The following is a 19,611-nucleotide window of genomic DNA, read 5'->3' on the forward strand; positions in this document are numbered from 1 at the left end:
AATTTTGTCACATGTTAAAATGCCGTTTTACCCGCAAAGAAATGTGTTGCGGGTAAAATGAGATTTTACCATGTTCAAAAATCTCTCCATGTTAAAATGGCATTTTTCTCTTATTACTTTGAATTTTAACATCTGAGTTTTCTCAGAGTAGCTAACCAAAAAAGGAAAAATCAATATCAATAACCATATATTTTATAATTTGTAAAAGGTGAAAAATCTTTTATATCGACGCTCTTTATTTCCATCAATAACGTAGATTCAAAAAAAAAAAAAAAAAAAAAATTCATTTCCCAAGCGAAAAAAAAACTGTCTGGCAAATAAAAGTAAAAAAAGATGTTTTTTAATTGATAGGATGTTCATGACTTTTTCACTGAAAAAAATCAATTGAAGTATGCGCTCAGATCAAACTGGTCTCACGTTTAATTTTGTGTTGTCGGAATGGAAGTGTGCAGTTCGCTATTACTTGAATATCAATTTTAGCTGACAACTATACAGAAAATAGACATAATCCACCGAAAATGGTACGATTGTTTTTCTTTCCGTAAATTAATGAGCTGGACACTATTTCTAATTATTTGTTATTGCTTCGAGTGTTTATAGTTGATGCTTTCAAACACTTATTTTAAATTGTCATGAAACTGACCTTTTAAATCATTTCAATTCAATACAGATATTTCTGATGTTTCAACGTCAAATCATTTCAAAATAATCATGAAGACTGCATTCACATTGAATTGAGTATCGGCAATTTTTATCACTGTTCAAGGGACCACTTGTAACCTTTGGCTGATTGGGTGACGCACGACAATATGGCGATTGATAAATATTTGTGTGTTTGTTTTGCAGGAACAAAGACAAACAAAGAATACTATAATTTTTTTATATTGCATAAATACGGTTTAGAGCTCAACTCACACCAAGTGGAGTGGAGTATTACAATTGAATATGAATGTTTTCATTATCGGGAGAAACTATGCCACACAAAGTTCCATTCAATTCAATTTGTGATTAAGTATTTTGTGACCGATAGCGACAGTTCTGCATGTAAGCTATTAATTTAGAAATTCATATTGTTCGGTCTTCGAGGGCGCTTTGAGAGTATTTCAACAATTCTTTTTTCGACATTTCTTTCAATCTTTATTATGTCTGGTCAAAGACCAATTTTATAGACCTTGTATTTGAGCTGATGATGCGTAAAATAGACTGTACAAAGTATGCCCAGAATCGAAAAACAAACTAATTATGGAAATTATTATTATAGTACAAAATGTAGAAATAAAAACAAATAATACTATCTATGAAACTGCATTCGTTTTTTTAAATCAATTTTTGCAATATATTTTAGCACTGGGATGAACTCATTACACAAATTTAATAGAATATTTATTTTTGTTAATTGATAATAATTAATTCGAAATTCAACGGACATTTTTAAAAGGCTTTGACGACCTCTCTCTCTCTCTCTCTCTCTCTCTCTCTATCAAGATACTATCCTTAGGCGCCAAATATACATAAACATTTTAATTGCATATGTTAATACGGCAAATTAGATCATTCTGATGATTGCCACAATTGGTAACTATTAAAGCGATGCTCACTATATCATGATATATATAGTATTATACTTACTCCTGGAATCCGGATTCCACTGGTGCTGGCTTGACGAATATTTGTTAAGCGACAAATATTTGTTCGAGCAGCAAACGCAGCTGAAAGCAATTTCCTTGGATGTGATATTGAGTTGACAAATGCCAGCACCATTTTTTCAAAAAAAAAAATTGTTCTCTCAAATATTAGTCCAAAGAATAATTTTGTTAACTGTTTATATTGTATCTTTTTGAATGAGTTTGCTATTTATAAAAAAAACTGTAACACTGTATAGAACATATGGTAGTATGTTATGAACAATTTTCACGTATCTCAAATAAATTGAAAGGAAATGAGGATGTAAAGAATTTGCTTCCAGTTGATTTCTTCACAGCTGAAAAACAACTGATTCGTATGTGAACAGTCTACATAACAAGAAAGAACATCCATATCAGTTGTAGCGAAAACAGTATGCTCAAAACAGCAATAAAGCTAACTAAATCAAATCAAATTGATTAAAATTGGTCAAGATGTGTTTGTGTATGCTGTGCAATGTGAATCTTGTCAGTCGACACAGTACAGTCAAGATTGTGATTGTCACTTCGTGTTTGAATGCAAGCTATTTATCGGATACTTATCTCTATCTCGCTTTATCTCTGTCTCTCTGTCTCGTTCTCTATTTCTGTGCGGCCGACAGACGATCAACTAAACATATGATCGGCACACACATTTTATTTGCACGTTTATTTCGTACTTCTTTTATGTATGTTCGTCAGACGAAATTTTTTTTGTATGTACTTACATTTATTTACACTCGGAATTGATAACAAGCGTGCTAAGACTATTATTATGTTCGACAATTTAATCGCGGTAGATTCAATGCCTCCTCTTTTGTCAAGAATGTGTTTACACGTTAAATTTCTGATTGTCTTTCTGCAATAGAATTATGACATATTCCAAATTCACAACATTTTATATGCCAAGACCAATAAAAGTCTACATAAGGCGATTCATGTTTCACAGCAACAAATGTAGTGCGAAAGAGAAGAAACAACAAGTTTGTTTATTTAAGCGGCACATTGCAGTAGTATGCAAAGTACACGCTTCGAAACTGTCACTTTTGAATTCCATAGTTCAAAATGTCAACATTCAGTGCACATTTTGACATTTGCAGCGTGAACAAGATAAACATCGAAGCGCTCCTTTATTCATCTAACGCAAATAAGGCGAATGACAATGAAAAGAGGTGAGAATTGATATTTTTCAAACTAATATAAATTATTAATAACATTGTTTGTTTTACGTTTTCAAAACTAGTTCAAATCAATAATAATAAGATACCGACCGAATTTCGTGATGCCATGTTATTAACAGTTGCACCCGATAAGAGATGTGTTGGGATAAAATTATTTTCACAGTCAAATGAAAATGTGATGCCAACACTCGACAACTATATCGATCGATCCGTTAAACGTGCCATTGAATTGAAATCGTCCATTGAAAATGGACTTTGTGACGTTGAACAAAATAAGCAAATAGTTTTAAATCCATTCGCTTTGATGCCATTCAAAAACAATCCATCACAATTCAATGGTAACGCCACAAAAATGACATTTTATTATTATTACTATTATTAACATTTGAATGTGTACTCAAAATCGTTGTGATAGTGGCGGAGAAAAATCGGCTAATAGAAAACGAAAATCGATTAATTGATTTGGGCAGAATACTGATCCGGTCTATGCAAATTGGCAAAAGTGATCTGCTCAAATGTCAAATCATCTTGAGCGAGATGTTCCGTAAGTTAAATTCATATGGTTGCTTGGGGTGAATTCTAACCAATTTTTTTCTGTCTTTTTTATATGAAGAATTATCGAAAAAACGAATAACGCCACTTATGCTGAAAAAAAATCCGGAAATCGTCTACAATGTTTTAAAATTGTGTAATTATGCTGATGTCAACAAGCCAAGTGATAAAACGGACCGCTCGAAATCATGTTTGAGGACACGCAAAAATGCAACCACCACATTGAATGGCTTTAAGGTATTTAGTGCATGCCATATATGTGCCACGTTAATAACTCTTTTTTTTATTCGTGTAAAATGAACTAGACGGTTATGGGCTTTAATGGCACCAATAGACAATTTTTAAACTGGTTTAACGAGTCGGTAAAATTATTTCACGAACTCACATCAAAAATGAGCAAAAATGAAAGACGACAAGTCATATTTGACCCAGGTAGGGTCAATTTTAATATTCCATTAACATTGATTTAAATTTTAATTTCCTTTTCATCTACTCAATACAGAAAATGTACTGGCCAACACATATTGACATAACACCACAAAGGGGACATCAAGTACATCATCAATAGTTATTAAGTTTAATAGAATGCAGCTTACATGTTGCAAACATAGTTAAATTCAATATATACTGACTAGTTGCATGCTAAAGATTATAAAAGATTTATATGAAACCGTATTAGCAACTTGCAAATAAGCTTGAGCATGTATTCTCTAGGAGATAAATTAGTTTCGGCGGTTGCTTCTCAAACAATACGTAACATCAGCGTTTAAAGTGAACAGTGAAAGGGCTTGACCAACAAATGTTTGACTAATCTAAAAAAAAAAGACTGAACTTTTCATGTTTTGAACTCGGTATTCATGAATGCTCTACAAAATGTTCTGTATCATCTGTCTATTTGAAATGTTAGTGTTATAGCAAATTCACTCATGCTGAAAACTCGCTCATTCGGTTCGACCCTTACATGATATTCAGCGTTAAATGACATGGACCGAGTTTGATATTTGTGAGTGAATCAGATCAAACGGTTGACCAAATACTTTTATATTGCGTCATTTGATGTACTTTGAATCAGAAACATTTCAAATTGACTACATAACAGCACATGCATATGTTACTGCTTTCTAATTTGGCAGGCCATGCACGAATTACTTTTCGGAATTGAGTTTTCCGAAATCGCTTCAATTGATTGAAATTGAGTTAACAGCTTCATCATCGAAAATAATATAGATGACTTACTTTTATGCCATATCAAAATTGTTTGACCAATGTTTTTTTTAAGAAAATGTGCAAATCATATATTCTTATCGTTAGATTTGCGTTGAAATCCGTTTATTAGAAAATTCTAATCGATAGGAATTGAAACAAATTGTTTTCATATTACAAAAATGCAAAATGTTAATTAGCTTAATTAATTGTAAAAACATAAACTCAAAATGCATGCCATGTTTATGCGAGCATATTTTAAAAATTGAATTTTATTCGGAATTTTATTACGGGTTTAATAATTTATAGTTTTAAATTACATGCATTTAATTATATATCATTTTCATATCAAACAGCTCTGCACGGCTAAAATTTATAAATATCAAATAAATCAAAGTATTTCAATGCTGAAAAACCGGACGAAATATTTTATTGCTCCAAGTAATTTTTATTTTCTTATTTCTTGGAAAAAAATACTCAACAATTCGGTTATACATGTTATCCTTAAAGTGTTTTGTATTAAGAAGACAAAATTGAGTATAAGCTTAGAATGAGTACTTTTTTCCCATTTGGAGCTTCTGAATGATACCCTCTATGCTAATGATATGTTCGGTAATGGAGTAAAATGTGGTGAGTGAAAGCTTGTTGATTTTTTTTGCTCATTTTCACAATGGTATCTTGTGACTAGACACTATAATGGACTCAGTTGCAAAAATAACGTCTAAAGGGATGGTTGTATTTTACTCTTCTATTTCCCACGGACAAATATCGTTATTCCATTAAGTTTCATACGGAGCAATCGTAGCGTTGATAGTTAATTTGAATGAAGAAAAAAATCAGTGAAATTAGTCAATCAGTTCAATAAATCATTTCCGAGCAAATAAACAAAGGCAATTGGTAAATTTGCAATTTATGGCAATTTCATAATTGGAAATCTGAACAAAATTGCACTTGAGAAAATTAGATGCGGGTGAAATTTGTTGATTGTGTTAATAGCATCAGGACTTTAGTAAATTTATGGCTTAGCAAATAATATTTCAAGTACACATTCACACAGTTGTCATCCACATAAATTTCCCAAGAGTAAGCAATTCTCGACATTACATATTGCCGCGAAGTTGTAATTCCAGATTTTCGTTAGCAGTTCCATAGTTGGAAATCATTTTGTTTTTTGTTTTCTTCAAATTTGAATGATATGTTCTCTTTTACACAGGCATCAAGACTCGAAGCGAGCCAAGATTTGAACATATTAAACTGAAGGTGGAAGTTGAATGATGTTGGCGCTCATCGAATTTGTGAAAATGGGGCGACTGTAAAACGCAATTCTAATTTCATTTTCCCCGGCCGTTGAACATTAAATATTGATCTTTATTCTCCGGTTGTTGCTATGATGTTTGCATTGAAATGGCAAATGTGTTACCTCAACAATATGCGGATGCAGATAAAGAATGGATGCCAGCGATTCAATTAAAGAGTTCTCAATAAATTAAACCTGTCTAACGCAATAAAAGTGACAAGTAAATGTGTACGATAAAACTGAACATAGTATAAATCCATATGACCACCCAACCAATAATCGGACAACTAGATGAAATGGCAGTTGCCGTAATTGAAGTGGACTCTTATGCCACTTTTGGTGCATGTTTCGTGATTTGATAATAATTTTGTTTTTCGTCTTTTGTTTAACATGGTGTCAAAATGGTTACGAGCTTGATGCTTAGCAAACATGAAAAAGAACAATAGTGGAAAAAAGTGTGCATTTGTTCATAATTTCATCGCCTTCAAAAGTAAATATATAGTAAATCAACATAAGATTCTTACCACAATTATGGGCTGCTCATTTCATAATCTATCTTAAACTCAGACTCATTGTTGTGTTTTGTGGGAATGTATTCAACAAACACCAGCTATGTATATAAAATCTGGTTAATGTAATGTAAGACATTCAAATCGGTGCTGCTTGCTTAGATGCAATTAATCGATGTTTGTTCTGCGGTGTGGACTAAAAGCACGTCATGCCAAACACGAATAATATAATGGTATTAGTAAAATTTGGGCTCCCTGGGGCTCGATTATTTGGTTGCAATGTATAACATGCATTAGATTGACTCTCAATGAAAATATTTTTTAAGTAAATGTTGTGTGTCATCGTCGTCAACATCATCGTCCAAACACTGTTGTTAACTCGAAGGATAATGGACACTTAGAGTTTTAGTAAAACTACTTTTCGCAAAATTAGATCGACCAAGTTGGTATGACATGAAAAAACTGTATGTTCCATAGATAAAGAAAAATACAAACATAAATTTGTTGTAATGCAACAGACTTTCATCCAACACAGAATACAGATTGGTCTTCATGGTAAGTGTTTCAATTATTTTGTTCAACATTTGTAACATTCATAGTTCAGTTTGTTTAATTTTTGAAAAAAGATGACAAAAGTTTCGATAACAATAACCATTCATATTCTTTTTGTTGCGTGAATTCAATTTAAAACCGCACAATTTCCTTTCAATCTAAACAATCACGGCAAATTGTTTACACCTATCGCAACAATGACCAAATCCGAAAATCCATTTTAAATGAAAATGAATGAGATAGAATATGAATGAAAAATCGAGCTTTGTCAGATATCAACAGTCTCTAAGCCGATTTGAACTGTGGTGTACGTTCCTCGAATCACATTGAAATGGTCAGCAATGATAATTTTCAGTTATTAAAGATGAGAAGAATGGGCGGAGTAGCGCTGTAGCTGTTTATGAAATATAAATAGAAAGTGTGGCATACGATATATGGTTGCCAATAGTAACTTGGTAGTAATTTTACGTATAATATTCATATATGTTATTCTTGATGATATAGTGAATATCATAAATTCTAGAATAACAAATAGGATTACTTTTTCATGATGTTTTCCATTGAAAACATTTCCATATTTTCGTTTACAGCATATTGAAAAACATTTGGAAATGCTTTTTGACATTTACCGAACATTTTTCAAGAATTCAAATATATTTGAATTTGAAACAGAAATACAAAAGCAGTTTTGATAAAACATTGAACCAATCACAAATTAAATAAAATGATCGGCATAACGAAAATACCAAGAGGTAACAATGATGAAAAGCTTGATGTTTTTCAACAAAAGGTTGGAAAGAACGTTGAGCAACTTATAAATTTGAACTTTTTCCACTAATTTTTATAATTTCTCAAATGGTTTCGCAAAAGTCATACAGTGATTCTTTTGACACAAGACTTTGTACGACACCGTCACAAAAGGTAGTGACGGTGACATTTTAAAACACCGTATGACAAAATCTAATAAAAATGTCCAAGCAATTTTGGAATTAGTAGCAATTTTGATTCTCACTTGTGTATTGCACAAAAAATATCAAATTTGTAGTTGTTTCGAGACTACCGACGTTTGGTTAAAAAGACAACTTATCTCTCTGGAATACGTGCATTAGATTATTACATTGTTGGGCTATTTGCGGAATTTGAATGTCTATTTTTTCCATTCATAAATATTTACTCAAATTTTTGTAGTTCAAACTTCGTTACATGAAATTATGGAAACAAGTAGAATTGAAACCCAGAGGGACATGCATACTTATGGCCATTGCTTTTTGGTTGTTTTCTTGTAATTACATTTACTAAATAGTAATTACTCGCAATATATTATTGCTGGTTTTCTACGAAATAGATGAGATATCCCAGTAACCTATTTCATTTTCATGATTTCAAAAGGTATGGCATGACTTCTTTTTTGTCTCTCATCAGTTTAGATTAAGACTCAAAGTGAACAATTTATTTTAAAAAAAACATCCTTTTCCAGAGGTGTTTGTTTCATTTGCCCTTTTTAAAGTCAAGTATTTACATCGGATGGAGAAGCATTCCGAATTCAAGATGAATTTTCATTTTGTTTCCATTCATAACAATTTGCAAACATTTTCAAGCGTCAATGAAGTTAGGTTTTTCATTCAAATCTTGTGTTCACTGTTCAAGCTCATGTTAGTCACACATTTCCGCTGTGTCTTTTGCATCGTTATATTTACACATAAGTCAGATTTTATTTCATATTTTCCAGCTACAGAAGTCATTAAAATTCTTCAATTATGACACTTCCAAGGAAAATCAAGCACTTGTATGAATTATTACAGGCTCATATAACATTGTTTATTCCATTTTTACGTTAAATTCACTCGATGCAAAAGAGTTCTGTTACCCTCAATAATATAGTTGTTGTACATCATAGTATTAAGATTCACATTGCATTCAAGTTCTTATGATTGTAATTATTTCAATTAATTTATATTAACACCTGAAATGAAAAAGTACAAGATAAAACTTCATAAGAGCAATTCTTCAAAACAATTTGAAATCAACATAATAACAAGTAACAAATTTGTAAGGCAATTATTTGATTTCAATTTTTAAATAGACAAAAAAGGAATCTTATAATAATAATATTAATAATTACATAGTAACTTAATTTTGTGCAGCATATCTGTTATTTACACTTTAGTTTGCATAAAAAAATAATATTTTTTATAACAAAGTTAACGAAAGTTAACGAATTTGAAGAAACAATTCATTTTCTATGTTCTACAGAATTAAAAAATTCTGTCCTAAGACATTTGATGGCCTTCATTCTTATTATTTGAGTAACATAAAATGCAGAAAAGTATTTCAATATGTTGAAGCAATGACATTTGATTTTCTATTACTCTAATGCAATTAATGATGATGTCATGAAATAGATGTTCAAATAATTGTCTAGAAAAGTTCTATTTGGTGGTCAATTTACGATTAATAGAAACAGAGACTCACTTGACAACAAATTTCATGTGATTTTTCACATTTATGTAGGCATATGATGGCTTATGTAATATCATCAGTTACCTGACATGAATGGTTGAGAATAATAATGACACACGCTGATACCAACTCTTTTACCTATGCATCTAGTGGCTAAATCTAAGGAGATAGATGTGAGATTACAACTAAATCTCAAACTATACTAGGTCATTTTACGACTATCTCTTACGTATAGGTAAAAGAGTCGGTATGGCGTAAGTCATTATTATTCTTAACGATTCATATATGGATGCTAATACAATCAAAAACAAAAAGTGTCTGGCCATGTGATGATGAATTGTTGATCATATTATTACCAAATGTCGAAAAGCCAGTTTCTCGGTAAAATTGATAGTATTTTTTTATTTTGCCTTTTTTGTGAATATACGAAATGGAATTTGATGAATGATTTCCACAAACTAACTCACCATCAACTGATGAATATCAAATTGCACAGTGTGGTTGTTTAGAAATGTTGTTTATTCATTTTCTCATTCTAAAAATCATTATAATGCGTTTTTCTTTCTATTCCAAAAATCCATTAAATCCACTAAACCAGATTAAACCACTGAATCATTTAGTGAATCGATAATTATTTACACAGTGAAATATTTTTGAAATGCGCAACTTGGAAAACTTAAAGTCTGTACGTAATCGCGAAATGAAACCCAAAAAAGAAATGTGACTCGATTCAATGACTAGTAGTTTCAAAACAAGTATATGAGGATTCCATTTGGCGTCACCAGAACTTCTTCAATTCCAAGGTTTGACGTCCTCACACTCACTCTCAAAATATATCATATGTAATTTGAAAGGTCAGCAATTGCACAAAACTAAATTGCAATAAAGTAATAGAAATCAAATAAATTATGACTTTTAATATTTACTTTAAAGTGTTTTCTCTCTTGCAATGCACAGTTTTTTGTTAAAGTGAATGCAAACATTTTGCAAACATAAGAAGAAAAAAACATTGCATGTTAATCCTGTACGTTAAATGGTAATATCGTAATATGATATGATCAGATGCTTTTTGAGCATAATGTGACGTTAGCGAATTGCAAATTTACAATGTTAAACATTTATTTTTTCGTGAATACCCATAGGGCTCTAGATCAAACACTAAAAGACATTAAAAATGAAAAATTCATTTTTTTTTCAACAACTCCATTCCGATTTTTTTGTGTGTTAAAGATGTAGTTTCTGAACAATCCTTTTTTAAAAACAGTTACACAATTGTGAAGTGATGAAAAATATACCGGAATAAATTACAGAGACTATGGTGCTATGAACCAACCGCAATCCTCTTTTTAATGTTGGTTTCTGCGCCAAAATAAGCGCATTTTCTCTTAAACGTTGAACAATTCCTCAATTTAACAAACCATAAAAATGAGATACAAAAGAAGCATCCACATAATTCGAATGACTTTTGAGCGTTCATCACTTTTTTATGTATATTACTCTCCAATTTCTATTATTCATGCGACATATAAAACATATTTATTACAATGACCGGAAAAGCTAAGGAAAACGGACCATATAATATTTCATCTCAAAAGCGTGAAAATATACTGACCGCATGAACAACCGTTCAATGTGAAATGGTTTTCCGCTTAACATGTGTTTAGTAAATACAAACAATTGTCGGTAGCACCTTTTTGGAGAGGGAACGAGACGTTTGTGCCTGAATGAGCATAAAATAACCATTTCAACAAATGTTACCTAAGCGCTTGGAGAATCTTTTCATCCCTCAATGTATCATCTATCTTGATGAATAGACAGACAAAAAATTCATTGCTCTTATGACCAAAATGTAATCCATTGCGCTCGTTAAACGAATTATTATCGGATTCAGAAATAATGCGAAAAATGGGGAAACTGGATAAAATTGAATTATATTAAAATATACGAATTCCCTTACAATTTCTCTGGCTTTTTTGAATTACTTTTGATCCATCCACTTTTCAATAGTAAATAAATGTTAATGGAAAAGTTAAAAAAAATTGACTGTGAAAAAAAGTTTTTAATGATGCAGACAGTAGCACATATTTGAAAAAAAATTGACTTAAAACCACATTTAAATGTATAATTTTACTCGTTTCCTACTCCCATTTCAATATTCAATGTTAATGGACAAGTTGAACTTTTTACATACGTCTGTTTCATCGTATTTCAATTTTATTGACGCAGTCAACGTTTGTCAGTCTTACCTGATATTATAAAATGGTAAAAAAATACTTTAAACTAAATTAAAATGTATGATATTCGTTTGAATTAATTATGTACCATTCGAAGTAGAAAAGCTCTTTGACATTTATAAATAAAATGTAAAATAGCATATATTGCCATTCTATGGCTAACAGTGTTTGCAGAATGCTGCAAATGTAAACTTAATTTTTATATTTTTGACTATCACCATTTAAAATCTATTTAAAACATTTCATATTGAATAAATAATAATAATCTCTTCTGTTGAAAGTTCTGTACACTGTTTGCTGGAACAAATTAGTCGACTTATGATTTATGGCCTTATGACATATACCCGTCAGCTAAAATCCCAAATAAATGGTCAATTTTCTGCGTATTTAATTCATAGTATTAATTAATTGAATTTATGAATGATTGTTCGTTGAGTGAAGTTCCTTTATCATGAGCAAACAAGCCAATGAAAAAGTTTTGATTAAATCATAATTTCACATGGAAATGTATCAATCTATTCATTTCATATGGACATGAATTTTGAAAATAGCTGATATTAAATGCACATTGTACATTAACAAGCTTTTATTTTTTGCTTACTGAGTACTGAAGAGCGCCGTACACTACATGGAAACCAAATAACCATACACAATGAGTTTTTACTGAATTTCACGAAATAATAAAAATAACGATTTTTCATAGCAGTTTATCTGTCGGGCGACACTCGCCAAATTAAGCTTTGTTTCGGTTGCCATGCAAAGTACTTACATTTGAATACAGGACATTCTTCGAATAAAATACTAAAGTGATTTTTATATGCAATCATGTTTCAAAGCAGCAATTTTTTATTAAACTTGTCGGTATAATGTAGTGCGTCGTTGCGGTTTTCATTTTTTATTCACAAATATTTCGCTTTATATTTATAGTCATCATCATCGTTATGTTCAGATTATTGTGTATAACATTCACATACGTATTCTGTGCAAAAGGATTTTGTTTTGCCATGAAATGAGGTCTGATCAACGTACGAAGTAATGGTAAAAAATACGATAAGTGCATTTTATGAAAATATTCATAATTAAAGATCCATGACTCGTATGTCAAAACAATGTGAAAAACGCAACGTGATAATATGATGATAACATAGCTATATCAGGAGTTGGCTGTATTTTACTTCAATGTAAATTTCTGTGGAATTTTCTATTTAAATTTAACAAACATTACACATTCAGATAAAGGATGGATTGAATGTTTGCCAAATTTTATCTAACTTTGCCACAATAATGATTTGACCACAAAACTGAAGTATATATTCCCAGTTTTATAACGGTATTCTGGCTCTAATTATATAAATGGATGGATTATGTTTATCATAAAATGTTTGTTGGTGTCCCAGATGATTACAATAACATACTCAATAAACAGGAGCCAAAACAAAACATTATTATATATTCCCTTTTTGGGTCAAGTCATTAATAATTTCTTATGAATGGTTTTTTGGTGATAAGCAGAAGTGCTCACACTTTATTCCTTTAAAAAAAAGGCTTGATTGGTAGACTTGAATTTCGTATATTTTTTTAATATTTTGATTTCTGTTCTCCATACAAAGACGTACAGTGCATCACATATTAGACGCAAGCAAAAGAACGGATGTACCATGTTGCAATATGCTTTCATGGCATGCAATAATGAAAAAAAAAAGAGAATATATTTACATTATTCATTCTTTCGCTTTTCTTTCTTTATTTTGCTACAAGAAAAATTTGATCTGCAGAGAAAGTATTTGTCATTCACCGTATACAAATGTTTCACCGCAATATAAAAAATTCCGTAAACGAGATCCAGGGGGATTAACCATAATCAAAATAAAGTCATTTAGAAAAGATGAACTAATTTTATGTACGCCTGCGTTTGTCTTTTTATGCATGTCAATGCCAATGAAAGTTCGTTCATTGTACATAAAGTTACACACCTTACTTTAACAATTGCAATTATTCTTTTTACTCTGCGTTCTGCGAGAATCCAAATTTTTTATTGCTTCCATCTAGATTCTCTGAAATTTTCTGTAAGACAAAGTTACAGACCATAAACTTAATAGAAAATTATGTTTTATTGTTTCATTACAGTTTGCTTTGTAAAAATGACAAAAAAATCTGAAAATATTGATTAATTGATCACAATTTAGGTTCGATTCTATTTCAAATTTTCAAATATAAAACTGGTTTTCCTAATATATATAAAATTAGAGTAAACATAACGGACTAATCTTCGTGATTAATTGCAAACAAATTGCCCCTAATTGACAAGCGGACACACTGTGAAATGTTCGTTATAACATCTTACAAAACTTTTGTATGTACTGACATATACAAATGAAATGATGGCTCATCAGGAAAAAAAATTTACCGCTTCTGCAATAAGGTATATATCTGTGTGGAAAATCCTATAATCTTTATTTTTGCAAAATATTTCAATAAGTAAACTCTGTTTGGCAGACATAAATAACATAACATGATACGCCGCAGTAACGACAGATTAACATCATTACCTTCTCCATCTTCGCACAAATTGAGTTGTTTGTTTTGTTTCCATATGCTTCAAGCGCAAGTTGAACGGAACATTAAACACTTTATCATTGCCTTGGATACAGATTTTGTGATGTTCTTTTGATCGAACGAATGAAAAGTCTCCGTAGTGCGTCAGACAAATTATCCGAATGTTATCGAATAAAATCATATATTATTGGACCTACTAGACAAATTAAATATAAATGATATGGGAAAATTTCTGGCGAATCAGCTTTTAATTTACACATTTTATGGCTTTTACATACGCAATTTAAATGCTGCACACCCACAGTGGAAATAAAACAAAAAAAGCCATTAACTAAAATGATAATACAGTTGAATATAGCTAAGAAATTAGAAACAAGCTTAATCTAATTTCGCTGCTAACCGTTTCTTTTATCCAGGTTTTAAAGTGTGATCCGCATAAAATTAGTGAGAAACCTCAAGATCATGTTTATAAGAGACGGGAGCATACAAGAATTATTCAAGGAAATTGTAATTTTAATTTTACTTCTGTAATGTTAATTAATAAAAAAATGTGGGGATTTTAAAGTAAATTCCGCGTTAGTAGAGCTGTTGAGTGAGTTTGATTACCAGTTTTGCAATCATTTCAAGTTGAAGATAATCTTGTTCATTTTTTTCTCTTTAGTTTTGTTTATGCATGGCATAATTCAAATGTTTATTTAGGACAGTTTTAAGAGTATCAGATTGGGGTTGGTTACATTTGCCAGCCTTTAGCTTGCTTATATTCCAAACAATGTCTGTTTAATATAGGAATAAATTACTTTGTAATTAGATTTGAGACATGATTTTCCTTTCGCTTTTTCCGCCAAAGTAGAAAATGCAAAACATCGTTAAATTATCCGTCTCCAATATATATTCTCTCATCCGTCGAGATAGATTTTCTGTTTGAATGCAATATGCCAGATTTAGATTGTAACACGGCGAACAGAAATCTTTCTACAGCCCATTTATCGCTTTGGCGAAATGATGTTCAGCTGTTCAGTAATCGAATCGGAAATCATTCTGCACAAATGAAATTGCAAAGAAAATTAACTGTGTTTTTGAATAGATTGTATACATTTTTTTTTACGTCGAGCTAAACTAACTCGGTTGGAATGTCTATACCGTATTTATTCGAATCATAAAGCTTGACTAAAGTTCAAAACCGTATGTCGAAAGCTAATTCGATTGAAAGCCTTTTTCCAATGATTTTCTGGCATGAATGGCAAAGCAATGTATCATCGCTGGCAGAATGTTGCACGATTTTACGCAATGTGAATTTACATAGTGAATAAAATGAATTTGCACATGTAATACAAAATAGCATTTCAAGGACAAACCAAATGATTACAGAAGACAAATTTGTGGAACGTGAAGCGAGATTTTATTATCGTTTCAATGTTTTTGCTAGCTTTTAATTAAATTTAGTGAATTCTCGTGTTTTGGTTGATTCGGCAATGCTATAGTAATCCCATCAGTTTTACATCAAAAACAAATGCATATTTCAACGCATATGATTTCGCCAACAATGCTGAAATTGCAACGATAACAGGGTTCAAATGTGAAAAATTCATTTATTTCTTATTTACGTTATTGTGATTATGATCTAATTATGTAACATGTCTCTGCTGGATATTTGCTTTAATTGCTAAGTCGTCAAAACAATATAATTCATATCACATACGCAACGTATTTTGCACAATTCACCGACAAATCCTCATAAAAATGACGCAAAGTATGCGTGATTATAGCATTAATTCCTACTGACGATGTTACATTCAATCTTTATTTATGTGGGCTCTACTGTCTACTCTGCTTGGAGAAATTATGTTGAAGTAAAAAAGAGAAGGCCCGTAGAATTTGGCTTCTGGTTTTTTAAAATTCAGTAATACGACTGTTTCAGATGACCAATTTTTTCTCGATAATTCGAAGCAAAATTCAACGAAATTTAAACCGGCTGGCTACAAAAGAAATCACATATAAAATACCAAATGTTAGGGATTAAAAGAGAAAAAACCCGCATCCTTATCATCGTATAGACATTTTTTTGCTGAAAATGCAATTTTGCCCACAAAACCCTTCTAACGAAATTCCATCATAACTTTTCCATAATTTGACCATAGCTTGAACGTGTCGTTTTCATAAAATACAAAAGCCTCATAGCGCCATCCCGCTTACTATTACGTGCAAACACATTTAATCATGACAGGCTATATCAACAAAAACAACAAAATTGCAGCCCAGTTGCCTTATCAGGGACAATTTCATATAAAATGAAGTAGACAGTATCAAACATCCCCATTGATTTGCAGGCACGACTTCTTTTTTGGTTTCAAAGTAAATATAGACACACTTTTATTATTATTACAAAAAAATATGATTCATTCCATAAATCGAATGCAGGATATTGATGCTTTGCAATAATATCATGCGCCACAAGTACAAAAAAGTTGCAAGCACTGTATAACAACATCAGATGTTGAAAAATATTGGAGTTGGTTCCGATAAAATACAAACTTTATTATTGCACTCGTTCTAACTATGATTCATTCAATAGAGATTTGATGACATTTTTGTTCAATATTAATCAATCTTTTGGAATAAATCAATTCTTTATAAAAAAAAATGATATAAATTGGGTCCATACGGACATGGCTTCAATTTGACATTATTTCAGTACCATTATCGAAATGTGTTTGGAAAACTGACATTTTATTTATTCCGCCAGAGACTATACGATGGCGTAAAAATTCCATTACAATAATGATTTATGACGAAATAAATTGATCTTAATCATACTAAATTCCAAAATTTGTTATAAAAATTGATTTACCGTAAAATAGAAATTGTTCGTGAATATGGGGTTTAATGTTTTGATTAGTATAAATTCGAACAATAAAATTCTCTTCATATAAAATCAGTTTTGAATTGTACACGAAACGCTTAGCGTTTATTTATATTTATTTAAAACGTTATACACGTTGTACGCACTAACACACTTATAAAACGATGTAATTTATAGCTCAAAACAAAGCCAACAATGGATCGTGGGAGTTGGCAGGCTATAAAATGAGTGATTGATTGATTGATTTAACATATTTAAGATTAAGTTTAAATGGGAGGGCATCAGTTTTGATATTTTGGAAAATAATACGCTTTGTAGCCCAAGAAAGAAAACAAATTTGTGAACAAACGGAGTGAGACGTAAGCTTTATCCCTTGTAGTGTTTACTTCCTTCGTGAAATTATACCAATATCATGGCCATAAAAATGTAAGCTTTGCTATTTCAAGAGAAGACCAGAGTGAAAGTTTTTTCATTAAAAGAACATTTTCAGTATCCGATTTTAACTCTGGAATAATTCATTATTACTATTATGGCAATGGAAGTATGTTTATTTAATAAATTATTACATTAAAATGGATAAAGAGATAACATTTACTGGATTTCGTTAAAAATTACAAAAAATCGTTAAAAGATAACATCATTTAAATATTATTGAAAAGAAAGGATTTAATATTAAGTGAACATAAACTGAGAAAAAAATGAACAAGCGAAAATCTCCGTTTATTATTATAAAAATCCAATAATAATTTACGTCAACGCAGTCACAATTCCAAGACAGTCTTTTACCCGTGAAATTTTTGTTCATTGTATTCGCTCTATGAAAATGTTTGCGGCGCTGTGCCTGATGTATTCAACATGAAATAAACAATTCATGTAGACGATGAATGGAATCGAGAGGGAAGACAAAACCTAAAGTATGAAAAAGTTCAAGCTTGCGAATTATGACGATGCACAATAATTATCCCTAATAATCTTCGTACAGCAATGTTGTTCAAGGCTGCGTGTGCTTCTTCTGAAACTTAATTTGCTCAAGCACACTTCATCATATCTCTTTGAATGACATTGCTTATTTGTCGATGGCTTGTGAACATTATCTGTCTATGCGGTCGCAAAAAATCGAAAATAATTTAACGTTCATGGCAAAAAAATGTGTATTTTCATACGTACCACCATCACATAACAATAATACAAGCATTAGCTGAATGCAAGAATTACTATTAATTTTTATTTAATAAATAATATCAGTAGAAGTATTAGACCATGTTTATCTGGCGGTCCGAAAATTCAATCAGCAGCGTGTCTGTTTTCGGTAGAATATCTGTTTAACAAACACAAATATGATTTGAATCAAATCGTTTTGAAGCTTTTGCGATCAATCATGTGCGACACGAGATAATCATCAAACTGCAAACACTAAACGGTAATATAGCACATCGTTGGAGTCGTAGGTGGCGTTGCAAAAACTAAGGCAAAAACACATGAAAATATCGTCTTGTTGATGTCTTTTGAATTCTTTCATATTCAGTACTGCTCTGATTATTTCGGATGAATTGTATAAGGAATGCTGCAGTTTTCTTCTTGAAATAAATGCAATTGATTTATCTCGAAATTAAAAGCGATATTCATAATCATTCAATTAATTATCAATTCTAATAACGGTTGGCTTAAACCATATTTCAGAAATGCTTTTGTGGCATTAAAGTAATCTCTGGATTTATCTCATGAATCATTACATTTTTTAAATGTCATATTATGTTAATATCAAAATGAATTTGTCACTTCTTCATAGTTCAAATAAATATGCTTTCCACGTGCGTGATTATCGACGAAAATGACATTAGCATTGTAAGACAACAAGCGTTTAGTTAAATGCACAGAACTGTGTTCGCAGACCGTATTCAGTTTTCGATAAGAGCAAAAAGTAAGTGACATGTATTCATCGTCACGCTTTTCTTCTCGTTCGCTTGATTAGTGATTGTGGATCACGTACCAAATACGCATCGATTGTCACATTTAATATATTCATACAACAAGCATTTGGAGCGAACACACTCAGTCGATTGTAATTGTCTTGAGAATATTCGATTGTGTTTGGTATTTTTGCGAATGGAAAGACCGAATTTACAACCATATGACGATAAGAAATAAGATGGCTCACATATAATAAATTCATAGCGGATATTGCCATGCAAAATTCGTTGTCGTCCACGGGCTTATCACAGCTTGAACATCGAATATAAATTAACATTTTATTACATAAAGTTTCAACGGTTTATTTTAATATCATAATATACCTTTCACACTTTTTATGAATGCTCGCTAATTTCAAGCACCTTCTTTTTGGAGATTCTATGCGCAATCCGAATTTGTATGTGATCATATATCCCAATCGGTTCAAATTGATTGATTCATCGGTATGAAAGCTACGAAAAAAAGACTTTTATCAATACGGCGGATGACTACTCAAATGTCCGCACATGAAAATATTTTTTTGTGTTTAATATGTATATTTACTGTACCAAAGGTGTACTTCACTGTACCGAAAA

General features: G+C 31.1%; 3 protein-coding genes across 4 annotated transcripts in view; 2 read left to right on the plus strand and 1 right to left on the minus strand.

The window, feature by feature from the left end:
- The window catches only part of LOC116342319 (delta-1-pyrroline-5-carboxylate synthase), a 14,538-nt gene extending 12,573 nt beyond the window's left edge, over window positions 1-1,965 (minus strand). The window contains exon 1 of one of the 2 annotated variants that reach the window (XM_031769866.1): window positions 1,630-1,965. In XM_031769866.1, coding sequence (XP_031625726.1) covers window positions 1,630-1,761 — 132 coding nt within the window. In that variant the 5' untranslated portion in view covers window positions 1,762-1,965. The remainder of the gene's footprint in view (window positions 1-1,629) is intronic. The other variant, XM_031769867.1, reaches the window with a different exon arrangement.
- A 750-nt stretch (window positions 1,966-2,715) lies between these two features.
- LOC116342320 lies at window positions 2,716-4,910 on the plus strand. The gene is made up of 6 exons (XM_031769870.1): window positions 2,716-2,833; window positions 2,905-3,180; window positions 3,258-3,386; window positions 3,456-3,631; window positions 3,700-3,826; window positions 3,897-4,910. The coding sequence occupies exons 1-6, from the start codon at window positions 2,818-2,820 to the stop codon at window positions 3,920-3,922; spliced, it is 750 nt and encodes a 249-aa protein (XP_031625730.1). The 5' UTR covers window positions 2,716-2,817; the 3' UTR covers window positions 3,923-4,910.
- Window positions 4,911-5,321: 411 nt separating this feature from the next.
- The window catches only part of LOC116342421 (octopamine receptor), a 42,486-nt gene continuing 28,196 nt past the window's right edge, over window positions 5,322-19,611 (plus strand). The window contains exons 1-2 of the mRNA XM_031770027.1: window positions 5,322-5,494; window positions 5,811-6,958. The gene's annotated coding sequence lies outside the window, so the exon portion shown is untranslated. The remainder of the gene's footprint in view (window positions 5,495-5,810; window positions 6,959-19,611) is intronic.

This window comes from Contarinia nasturtii, unplaced genomic scaffold (genome assembly GCF_009176525.2).
Source record: "Contarinia nasturtii isolate CC-2019 unplaced genomic scaffold, AAFC_CNas_1.1 Cnas_scaffold_864, whole genome shotgun sequence".
NCBI classification, from domain to species: domain Eukaryota; kingdom Metazoa; phylum Arthropoda; class Insecta; order Diptera; family Cecidomyiidae; genus Contarinia; species Contarinia nasturtii.